Source organism: Lytechinus variegatus, chromosome 6 (assembly GCF_018143015.1).
Source record: "Lytechinus variegatus isolate NC3 chromosome 6, Lvar_3.0, whole genome shotgun sequence".
In the NCBI taxonomy this organism is placed as follows: domain Eukaryota; kingdom Metazoa; phylum Echinodermata; class Echinoidea; order Temnopleuroida; family Toxopneustidae; genus Lytechinus; species Lytechinus variegatus.
The window spans coordinates 35,738,123-35,751,249 of record NC_054745.1 but is presented as its reverse complement, the minus strand read 5'-3'; the positions used below and the strand labels follow the sequence as shown (position 1 = coordinate 35,751,249).

At 36.5% G+C, this 13,127-nt stretch overlaps 1 protein-coding gene across 1 annotated transcript in view; it reads left to right on the top strand.

The window, feature by feature from the left end:
• Positions 1-13,127, top strand: part of LOC121417768 — a 31,592-nt gene that overhangs the window by 6,460 nt on the left and 12,005 nt on the right. The window contains exons 4-6 of the mRNA XM_041611502.1: positions 1,305-1,374; positions 8,766-10,675; positions 11,419-11,589. Coding sequence (XP_041467436.1) covers positions 1,305-1,374; positions 8,766-10,675; positions 11,419-11,589 — 2,151 coding nt within the window. The remainder of the gene's footprint in view (positions 1-1,304; positions 1,375-8,765; positions 10,676-11,418; positions 11,590-13,127) is intronic.

The window sequence follows — 13,127 nt, the reverse complement described above, 5'->3', positions numbered from 1 at the left end:
ACTTTTTAATAGGATTTTCAACTTTTCTTTGGTATCATCTTATAGAGCTACTAAAAATCTTTACATTGAGACATAAAAATCAAATTTGAAGAAAATGGACCTAACCCCTTTTGCAAGTGAGCTCTTCATATATTTCTTATTTGGCAGCAATTTCAAGTGTATAGTTTTTTGGGGGTGGGGACGCGCTGTAGTACAGAGGGGAAAGATCGGTGGGGGAGGAAGAAAAAAGCTGCAGAAAGAAAAAAAAAGAAAAAAGCTGCAGAAAGAAAAAAAGAAAAAGAAGCGCGAAAATCGCTTCACTCTTGCAATTCGCTTGAAGATCTGTATAAGACTTGAAGATCTGTAAGTAAACCTAATGTTTCCTTACAGTGTCCCTGTTGTATATTGCCCTCTGTTGTATATTCACGGATAATACTGTAAAGAGAAAAGATGAGCTATCTTAAATGTCAACAATTCATACACTGCCTAGGAATATTTGTTTTAATTTGTATTTTACTCGGGATTACGAATAAACCATTTCGGTATTACCTTATGGGCATTTATGGTCGAATAATCTTTCATTTCTTTCATTATGATAGGCAGATTTCAAAGCAATATATTATGTAAGAGCAGGCTGCAGAAATGTTATTGACCAGGTGACTAGAATAGCACACCATTGAACACTCTATGAAAGTATTTGTTGCATGTTTACTTTGAATGCATTAACAAGTTGATATAGCAATGTACTTGGCCAACTGTGAAATACCAGTCGCTATTTTTGTGGATCTAATTTAAAAAAAATGAAATATATGAATAATCAAGACATCAAAGTTGGTGCTTATCTCATTAGATATTGAACCACCAAGTCACTTTTTTCCGAATGACCTTCTTCTGATCATGCGCAGAATGGAACTCCGAACTGACTTATTGTGCTGAAATTTTTGTGACGAATAATGTCTTACTAATATCATCTTTTATTGTTAAATTAAATGAAAATGATCAAAATTGTATTCATCTTCTCTCGGAAAAAGAAAAATGAGTCAGAATCTGATTACTGTAACATGGTAAGTTTCACTGCTCATTGAGAGCTATAAAACGTAGTGTAATTGTCATTTCATGATTAATAACTATTTATCCATGATCGATTGATCACGTTTTTACAACTAGGTGACAAAAAAATAAACCGTTTTCTTGCTTATGATTATGTCGTTTATCTCCACAAAAGTTCATCTTTTCCGTTTGCATTACTTTTAGTGCAGCGTGTTTCTCCCTCTCTTTTCTTATATCCATGTTTAAATACAAAATATTATCATTATTCATTAAAGGTCGACCACGTCTATCTCTTCCTCCTTCGTCTGGAAAAAATGTTCATGGCACCAGTCAAAGATCAGTGGAGTAAGTCTCTTTAAGGACCATTTTAATCTTAACAAATTGTATAAATTCAATCCTAACAAGAAGTTCATTTGAACAACAACAACAACAATAACAAATTATGCAAGCCTTACGCTGAAAACGTATGCAAAAGCAGATGCAAAATACGAGATTTATGATTTTTGATGCTTGATTTCTTAAAACGGTAATACCAACCTGGAAAGAACAGTAACACTCTTTGTGATCACGGTGTGTTCACATAGGCGACTGTTACGCCCGGGGGCCACTTACATTGAGGAGTGGATACCATGCGCGACCCCAAAAAAGCACTTAAAAACTTCAAGATAGGGCACGTTACGTACGTAACGTGAAAAGAGTGTCAAAAACACAAAAATAATGAAAAAAGTGTATCTCTTTCGCTAGGAAAGAATATGGAATATTCGTGTTTAGGGGTGCTTTTTGAGACCCCGTGGTCTCGCATGGTATCCACTCGTCAATGGAAGTGGCCCCCGGGCTGTTACGGCACATTTTGGCAACTTTGTTACCAAAATGTGCCGAAAGTTCACCCATTGACCTACGAAGGCATTGACATTCATCGCATAGATGATGAATTCACGAACAGGTGACTGTTATTGTCATCTGAATAATATTCTCTTCATACTTGTCTACTTTGATCCAAGGATCGTTACCGTGAGAAGGGCCTGGAGCAGTTCGTGATTGGAACTTTATATTTTACAGATTGTATGCGCAGTTGAATCTAAAAATTACGTTTTCATGACAGATATCAAAGAACAATTTCGGCTTGTGATTTGCGCTCGCTTCAATTTTTGAAAAAACACATTTACCCATGCATATTTACCCACACCTATTCATATTCACATCTTGCGCTTAGAAGGAGAAATAGGTAGAAAGTCATCGATTTTATATGATAACGAATGCCCTTAGAATGTCCCGGTCCTAGGTAAAAATAAAGAAAAACATCAGGTACTTAGATCAGAAGGTAAAAAAATCAGTTCGCGCTTCGCACTCGCATAGTTTGATTGTTGAACTATGTAACTACAAACAATCTATATCAGATCCCCTTTCAATCAGGTTAAAACCTAATTTTCTGCTCTCGCTTCGCGTTCGCAGTAATTATTTAGTTACACATTCATCTTGCACAGGATCACCAAAATTGCCCAGAATTTTCAATTTCAGGGCAAAATATATAAAATTTCCCCTCCCCCCAAAATAGCTCACGCTTCGCGCTCGCACTAGATAGGGTTTATAAGTTTGTTATAATATACATATGTTCTTTTAAAATAATAAATGTATAGTGCCTGTCAGGACTACCTCTTCAATCAATTTTGAGCGGCTGATCGGGTAAAATACGGGTGAAAGAACTTTCGGGCCCCCTACTGGTGAAAGCTGGATCCGCCCCTGTCATTAAAATGCACATAACCAGGTGGCCATGGTGACGGTGACTATCATTGGATCAAAGAACTGCTCGCGATAATTGTTCATCTCTAATTCATAGGTCCATGGCTCACCTATGCCAGACGCGATTTTGTGTTACCAAAATGTAGTTATAATGTGATGTGCCTGCACATTTTGGTAACATAACTTAAAAACCATTTTTGACCATTACTGTGGATTAAAGGTTGATGATTGCGGTATGTGATAAGAGACAAACAATACAAAAATTTCGAGTGTGCCTGGCACTGCGTTTTCAAGGTTACGACGTAAAAAAAACAGTAAAGACAAATTTCAATGTCATTACATGTTTATCACAGAAGGCCGTCGCTATACCGCGTGGGTATTGCACGTTGGTGTGTGGGTGATTCGCCTCTACGCCCAACGTCATTTTGTCCAATGAACATGTTGTCTTATACAAATTTGGTCCAATATCATTTAGTTCAATAGTCATTTGGTACAAGAGCCATTTCGTCTAAGAGCTACTTCGTTTAACACTCAATAGCCAAATGGGCCAAAAGCCACTTCATCCAATAGCCAGCTCGCTTTCATTAATTGCCATTTTTGTCCAATAACCAATTCGTCCAAATAACAGTTTGCTCAATACCTCTTTGGTCCAGTTCCCACTTGGTCTAATAACCGTTACCGGGAGCAGGCACGGATACAGGGGTCACCAACCCCCGTAAAAATGGAAAAGAAAAGAGACACTCCACGGTAAAGGATGAAAAAGATTCTAACAGCGATTTATTAGCCTGATTTTGAATACCGTCTCTGCGACGTATTTTAACTTATGCCCATTATTCTCAAATTATGCACTAATGGTGTTGAAATTTATTCTACTCGTTTTGCAAATTTGACACTTAAATTTGAGTCATACCTGAATACCCTTGGCTTCACCTCTCTATTTTTTAAGAACAAAAAACAAAAACAAAACAATATACATGTATGTATATCTTTGATTTCTCCCCTCCCTTTTCTCTCTCTCTCTTTAATTGATTTGATTTACTTATTTCCACATTCCAATAACAAAAGCATATACAAGTGTAATCATTTTTCTTAACTTAAAATAATAGGCAAATGATATAATTAATCACATACGCATATATACAATCTAATAATCGAATTGAAATATGTACTAATAATTTTTTTTTATTGTTAAAAGATAGCAGAAAAAAAATATATATATATCAACAGAATACAATTTGAAATTTTGGAGACCTTCATCTTAAAGGACAAGTCCACCAGAACAGAAACTTGATTTGAATACAAAGAGAAAAATTCAACAAGCATAACACTGAAAATTTCATCAAAATCGGATGTAAAATAAGAAAGTTATGGCATTTTAAAGTTTCGCTTATTTTCAACAAAATAGTTATATGAACGAGCCAGTTACATCCAAATGAGAGAGTTGATGACATCACTCACTCACTATTTCTTTTGTAATTTATTATATGAAATATTTTTATTTTCTCGTCATTGTCATGTGAAATGAAGTTTCATTCCTCCCTGAACACATGGAATTCCATTATTTTAACATTTTGTGCTTCAGGCAAGGAGGTCCTAATCGTCAGATTCGTAAAAATTGAAATATTGTATAATTCAAACAATAAAAAACAAGAGAAATAGTGAGTGACTGACATCATCGACTCGTTCATACAACTATTTTGTTGAAAATAAGCGAAACTTTGAAATGTCATAACTTTCTTATTTTACATCCGATTTTGATGAAATTTTCAGCATTGTGCTTGTCTGATTTTTCTCTATTGATTCAAATCAACATTTTTCTGAGGTGGACTTGACCTTTAAGCTTAGAGCTTGAAATTGATAAAGTCCTTTAAAAGAGTTATCTGATGTATCTAATCAGATATTAATGGTTTCATTATTTGTTTCCTCATTTATTTTTTTGAATTTCTCAATTTCGAGATCTGAAGAGAAAATTATTTACAATTGTTAATCTGAAATTGGAAATTCAAGGAAATTCAATAGTGTTCACTATAAGAGAGGGGAATGTGCGTGTGTGGGGGGGGGACGATTTTTTTGGCTGGGGTTTCTGAAGTATGCCTAAGTTCAGGGCCGGATCCAACTTTGGCCAAGGGGGGGGGGGGCGAAAAAATGTCACCCACATTTTCACCGATCGGCCGCACAAAGTTGATTTTTGTTTGTTTCTTTGAAGTGGTATTGTAACAGTCACTATTCTTTTTTGCTCAAAAGTGAACATTCTGGGCAATGTTTGTGAATCCTTAACAAGACGTGTACATGTAACTGATCGAAAAGGAACTTCTTAAGGAGTGGTTGTAGATAGCCATTATGATATTGATATACATATTTCAACAATCAATAAAGCGAGCGCAAACGTTTGACATTCCGACCTTAAAATGAACATTCTTTGCACATTTTGGTTATGAACAGGATAGGTATATAACCAAACAATGCGACCGCGAAGCGCGAGCGGGAAAAAAATGAGATTTGGACCTATAAATGGGTCACTCTATTGATGTTTTGAAAATCAAGAAAAGGATTGGTAATTGGGATTCATGCACTAATAATGCGAGTGCAAATCGTGAGCAGAATTTTTTTGATAGAGCCCATTCTAATCTAAAACTGTTTTTAAAGCATATGTTTTTAATAAGGAACAAGCTGATTACCTCAATAAAAATGCGTGTATTTTAGACTTATATGGGAATTCTAAATATAGTTCTTGTCATCAAAATCAATAATGCGAGAGTGAGGCGCGAGCTGAAAATATTTGATATTTCGATCTAAAAGGGTAAATTTAAGCACTAACTCAAGCACTCTGTAGGAGAATTGGGAAGTGGATAATTAATGGATCGCACTAATTGCACTTAACATGCTTAAAGTGATTGGTTAACATTGGTTTTTGTCGCCTGTGCCAAAAAATTGCGTTCGAAAATCATTTGTAAGTGCTTCAAAATTGAAATATAAAGTGACCGGAAACACCATCTTAATTTCATCCCATACACTAATCTGTACTATTTAGGCGTCTATAAGACGCCTATTTACATAATCGGGGTTTGCCTTGTAGTTTAAGCTTTTCATTCTCAATAATGGTTGTTTTCAGGGTTTAGGGTTTATTAGTTCTAATGCATGCACTTGCACACATGTTTCATCTTGGTTTGACAATTTTTTAAATCAGCTGCTCACAAGTTAATACCTTTAATAAATGATGCGAGCCCGAGGCGCAAGCTGATATTTTTATCATTATCGTTTTCATATGAAAATGATGACTATCTTGCTATGTCTCTTCCTTGCGCGAGATATTCAGTTCAGTTCATTTATTTTCCATTAAATACTCAATCAAAATAATTACATACAAAATTCATGAATAAAAATCGGAAGGACCCCCCCAAAAAAAGCATAGCTTGCGAGGATGGGGCCCTGTACAATAATTTACAAAACAAATCAGATCTTACATTGTTGAAGTGTAAAGCAGATTTAAAGAAAACATACCTCATACACACACACACACACACACAATCACATCAACATACCAACACACACCCATGTGCAGAACATTGAGAAGTTTACAAAGTCAAAGAGTGTGAAGAAAGAAAGGAAGCAAGAGAGAAAACGAAAAGGAGATATAGCGAGAAAGAAAGAGGGAATACAGAGATCTCGTTAAAGTTGAAGAATTTTTCACAACATGAGGCAACAAATTCCAATCATGAACACCCTGAAATCTTATTGTATGTTGGCTTAATGAGGTACGTGCAAAAGGAATAAGAAATTTTGATTTGTTTCTGGTCTCATAAGAATGATAAACAGAATTTGTTTTAAACATATTGGAGCTCTTTTTTATGAAAATTGAACATAAATATTGAATTGTTTACTGTAACAAGATTAAAAACTGGCAAACATTTCAGGTCACAAAACAGATGAGAACTTGGTGTTATGTAGTTAGAATGAGTAATTATACGGACAGAATATGAATTTTGTATAGGTGTGTCTTGTAAGAGTTGCCCCATATCATATTACAATAATTGATATGTGGTAATATAATGCTGTTGTAAATAGTTAATAAAATATGTTTGGGCAGTGTGTTTCTAAAGTGTGTTATAATACCACCCCCCCCCCTTGAGATTTTAGAACAAACTTGAGAAATGTGGTGAGACCAATCCAGTGATTCATGAAGTTTGATGCCTAAAAATTCTACAATATCAGATTTCCTAAGAATATCATTTTTAATAGGGGAAACTTGACAAGAAACTTTTTTCTGTTTGGAATGAAATATTGTGTAATGTGTTTTAAAAAGAGTTTGTTACAAATATACCATTCACTTAGTTTCTCTAATTCAACATTAATATTACAAATCAGAATATTTATATCTTTGTGAGATGAAATGACAGCAGTATCGGCAGTAAATAATGAAAATTCGAGAATATTTAAAGTATGTATATTGTCATTTATATATAACAAAAATAACATTTGCCCAAGCACAGATCCTTGTGGAACACAAGTATTTATATATAAAATATGGGATGCTACACCATCGACAATCACATATTGTTTCCTTTCAAATAAATAACTACTAAACCATTCAAGAGATACACCTCTTATACCATAATAATACAATTTTTCAAGCAGTATGTGATGGTCGATGGTGTCAAATGCTTTGGAAAGATCCATAAAAACCCCACAGCAAAATTGACCTTCATCAAATTTACGTGATATATAATCTGTAATATTTAATATGCTTAAGGAAGTAGAATGTTTTTCCGGAAGCCAAATTGCTCTGAAGCTAGCAGATTCTTTTTGCATAAAAATTCATAAATTCTTTTATACATAATATTTTTGAATAATTTTGAAAAAGTAGATAAAAGTACAATGGGCCTATATTTTCTATTATGCAATCAACCGGACATTTCTTATATAAAGGAATAATTTTGGCAATTTTAAGTTTTTTGGGATATACTCCTGATACAAGAGATTTATTATAAATACAACACAAAGGTTCGACAAAAAGTGTATACATTTTTTTTTCAAAACAGAAGTAAATACATCATCTGGGCCTGTTGCTTTAGATGATTTAAGTTCATGGCAAACATTAATAATCTCATATGGAGAGGTTGGACTCAGAAACTAGAAAGTGTTTAAATGACTTGGTTGAATTAGGAATTCAACCAATCTGAAAAAAGAGACAATTTAATTATTACGAATTCATGGAGTAATATTGGACCGAACGAAATTATATCAAATGGCTATTGAACAAAGTGGCTTTTTGCCAACCTGGCTATGGGACGAAATGGCTATTGAAGGAGTGTTTATTGGACGAAGAGGCACTAAGACGAAGCTTCTCTTAAAATAACTGGCTTTTGGACAAAATGGCTATTGAACGAAATGAAATTATACCAAACGGCATCAGACGACATGGTCATTGGACGGAATGGACATAAACCTATCCTAGTGGGTATTTTACTACGTAGATCTTAAACCAACTGGTAATCAAACAAAAGAAAGTTAAACAACACGTTTAGCCGATGTGGTTTTGTCACAGCAAAGTGTGCTATCCTTTCACAAGGTGAAAAATTGTAATTTGAATGATTCCAGTAAAAAAAGGCTAATGACGAATATTTAGCATGTGTGAAACCAAACTAGAACATGATTGGAATCACGAACGTTAATCGCCACCACGATTACATTAGCAATTATCCTTACAATGATGATTCAAGATTCACGTGTGATAAGGTCCGAAGAATTCACGTGTAAAAAGGGCCTTAGGTCCTTTTCACACGTGAATCATGAATCATCATTGTAATGATGATTGCTTTGTAATCGTGACTGCGATTAGCGTTCGTGATTCTTATCATGTTCTAGTCTGAGAAAAGGCTAAGGTTAATTAACCATTAATGAAACCAAGTACCTAACTACCTAAAAAAAGAATTTTTAAAAATGCATAATTATCATTGCACCATCTTTTTTTCTCTTCTTTCTCATATCTGCATTAGACCAATCGAAATGTGTCGGGAACAGTTACAACAACAATACACGAAATGCAGCAATGCATTAAAAATAACACTCCCCCCTTCTACTGAAACCAAAATTTATAGTGTAGAAAATCTTCATGTCCCAGTAGTTCTAAAAAAGAGTGAAATCTCCCCAGATCTTCCGCGGATGCCGGAGATAGAGGCCGAAGACCTCTTTAAGAGTACTCACTTCAACAAGAATAGAATTCTTTTCTTTGGTCCATCTGGCGTTGGAAAAACAACCGAAATCAAGATGTGGCTATTCCAATGGTGTCAAAAGAAAGGTCCTCTGAAGAATTTCAGCCTTGTTTTTTACATTGATGGGGTGAAAGTTGAAATTGGAACGAGTCTCGGCCAAGCGATCAAAGACCAATGTTTACCAGCTTACTCCCGTTTCACTTCAGAGGATATCGAGAACATGTGCAAAGAATGCCCTGATGGGATATTAGTTATCCTTGACCACTACACAAAATGGAAAAGAAATGTTCAGCCGTCGTGTCAGCAAAATACTAGCTCCCTCGAAGATATGGTTCTTCTTCGAGAATTTCCAGATCTAACCATGTTGGTTGCCACGAAATCCGGTGGGTTCGGGGATTTCCGTGAAGTGTATGGAAATTATGACCATGTGAAAGTGGAGGGGATAAGTAAAACCTCAGTTGGCACCTACATTGGGAAGGTGTTCGACATAAGAAAAGACTTTGGGTTAAAGGTAAAGGAATATATTGAGGACACCGAATTGCTGCGTGACATGGTGGCGTCACCAGTGCTCCTATGCATAATGTGCCAGCTCCTGAAATGGAATGATAACCCTGCATTACTTGGTGAGCTAAAAACTAGTTCAGCATTAATAGACAAGTTCATCGATTGCATCATGAGGCATGCAGATCCATCTCTGAATACCGAACCAATCGAACATTCAGTCTCAAGTCCAGGCTCGCTGAGAAGCAACATGAGTTTCGAGACTGGGTCGAGGCCTACACTCTCGAAAGACCAAACGTTGGCGCATTTGTCAGTCGTAGCATTCAATTGCTATTTGAAGGATGGTCAGCAAGAAGAATTTCACTTGTGTGAAAGCGACTTTGACGTTTGCGGGGACGTAAAAACAGAAGTAATTACAGATGGAATTCGTAAAGGACTCTTGGTGAAATCTGGTCAGGAGGAAATAATTCCTTCGACTCATGTAGCATGTGAAGGAAAAATCTATAGCTTCCTTAATGGGCCATTTCAGCAGAGGCTTGCGGCTAAACACTTCTCCAAACTCCTCCTTGGAAACGACGAAGATAAACAATCATTTCACACAAGTCTCCAGAAGATAAGGTCCATGGAGGAGGCACTTTCTCTCAGAAATTTGATGCAGTTTTCTTGTGGAGAATCTGTCGATGCAGCAAGCACTATCGTAGGCCATATGGTTGAGCTTACCTTGGCCTTCGCAGAAGATGTTGGCCTACATGCAAACGAAGGGGAACAAATCCTTTGGCGTGCCGATCATGGGCTGTACCAGTATATGGTCGAGTTCATTCTTGCATTGAACTATGAATCAAGAAGTAATGGTCGCCTTAATGATGTCCTGCATCCATTGGTGAAAAGGCTAGAGATCCTGTCCCCATCGGACATCCTGACCAGATCTCTTGCCTACTTCTTAGAACACGCTGTAGATCCTCGTGCACCGCCAACTGACGAATTCAAGATAGAAGTTTTGGACGTCCCACGTAGGATACAAGACAGTCTTCCCAAAAAGAACAATGTCAACTACAAATATGAAGAAACCGCCCCTGTTTCAATACAGATTGAAGATTCATCTCCTGCTGGAGGTTCTTTCCAACCACCTCTGACGCAAACCAGCATTAGGAAATTGAGCATCAAAGTCAAGGGGAAAATGACGGCAAGAGACAGTGAGTCTTTTTCTTGTATCAATAAATGAATATAATGAGCTATATGGTAATTACTTCAATGTGAACGGTCAATTTGGAATATGTCCCTTAGCTAAGATATTTTTTTGTTTCAGATAATTCTGAAATTCATAGGGTATCCAGTGCACGAAAAGTCCCCATTTATTTGATTCAGATTGTGCATGCAGGACATGTGATTCATTACTTGTGATTTATATTTTTTGTTGCACTTAAGCGCAACTCATCTTGCAACGAGCCCTTGGGCCTGGGGTGTTTCACAAAGATATAAGTAGGCCTCTGACCTGAATGCCGGTGCGTATATTACATGCAATGCTTACTTGTACAGTAAGCGTCGTCTTGGCATGATCTGACCAATGCCGTCATGCCTTTTTTGCGCTCGCAACTCGGCATATTAAGTGCGAGTCATACATAAATCTTGTGAAACAACCTCTTGTCAAGCAAAGGGAGTTCGGGGGTAGGGGGAGGGTGTCATTTTATGGTCCATTTGTAATTTTACAGGTAAAAAGAATAACAGGGAACCCACCTATCTTTTTTTTAATGTCAGCTTCCAATCACACCCCATTTGCATATGAAATATTTTGGTCACTTGAAAAGGATGTATTACCGCATGCATGATTTTTTATGAAAAAATTGAGACTGAAACAACAAAATCAGTGATTCAGTCTATCATTAAATCTATTAAGAGTTCAGTTCGTGTGTCTCTATGTGCATTTCATCCAATGCAGGAAAACCCTGTGCTTTAGCAGCAAAGTTCAAGCCAGCAGAACCAGTTACGGGACCAGTTATCATAGAAGACACAGCATATCCTTTTCCCGACATTTCACCCCCTGAAGATGCAACTGAATCTGAGACGACTCTGTCTTTCAGTGTCCAACATACTCGTACCATTGCAAAAGGTCAGTAGACATTATCATCGTAATATTCAAGCATTCTGCGCTTCGGTTAATTATAATTTATGTATATTATGTGAAAATAGTCATAATAGTCTGTTCATTATTTATGTATTTATCTATTCATTCATCATTATAGTAATGTTTATCATTTATTGTATTTCATTTGATTTTTAAGGTATGTTAGGGGGCGGCGTGATCAAATGAATTGCTTAGAAATCTGAAAACATGCTTAGAACGGAGACAAAGGCTAACCAATTTATTTTTGCATATTTCACACTCACACACATGCATGTACGCAAAAAAATAAAGCTAATTTTGTAGACAGCATAGCTTAAAGTTCATAACATCACAGTAAAGCATAGATTTGAATGTATAGAGATGTTCAAAGAAGCCGATGGAAATTTCATCGTAATCGATATCAGATGTTATAAGAAAATGACATGTTGTTTCCGCACAGGACAGTCATCACACTGCATAGGAACATACAAATGAGAGAGTGGGCGATGATCATAAACCTCATTATTTATTCTATATTTTATAGTTAGTTCAAGCTTGGACCTAGTTGTTTCAATAGAAACCTGTTTATTTTTAGATTTGTGTATTTTTATAAAAATGATACATAATGTAGATCATATTACATGTACATGTGTTAAACTTTGTTTTTCCTCTTCATTCTCTTTATTTAGAATCTGAAGATGGAGCTGGTCTTAGGCCTAAAGCAAGAAGGGGTAATCCATTTGTTGTGTTCATACACATACCAAACTCGAATTATATTACATGATACCTATGTGCATCGTCAAAGTCGGGGTTGGGGGCTCTGGAAATAAATCTTGGTAGCAACTATATATATATATATGTGTGTGTGTGTGTGTGAGGGTGTGTATGTGTGTGTGTGTGTAAAGCTTTACATGTACAACAGCTTTTTGGCAACTCTTTTTTATTTAAATGTTGTAAAGAAATGGATGAAGAGAACAATGGTAGGCGTAGCTTAAATCAAGGTTCCCCAGAGCTATCTACCCTTTGGAAAAATTGGTGATGCCGAAAAAATGTCTCTGCCGGGAATCGAACCCGGGCCCCCAGCTTTGAACGCCGGTGCCTTAACCACTAGACCACAAAGACGGGTTAATGGCTAGGACGAGCCTAGGACGAAAAGAGTTGCCAAAAAGCTGTTGTACATGTAAAGCTTTACAAATATGTATTTCTTCTCTCAATCGTGTACTGCATCAAAGCAATAGCTTTGATCCAGCTGAGGCATGGCGGCTTGTCATTGAAAATCTGTCTACCTGACGGTCAATCGGATTGGGTTCGTCCTAGCCATTAACCCGTCTCTGTGGTCTAGTGGTTAAGGCACCGGCGTTCAAAGCTGGGGGCCCGGGTTCGATTCCCGGCAGAGACATTTTTTCGGTTTTTTCGGCATCATCAATTTTTCCAAAGGGTAGATAGCTCTGGGGAACCTTGATTTAAGCTACGCCTACCATTGTTCTCTTCATCCATTTCTTTACAACATTTAAATAAAAAAGAGTTGCCAAAAAGCTGTTGTA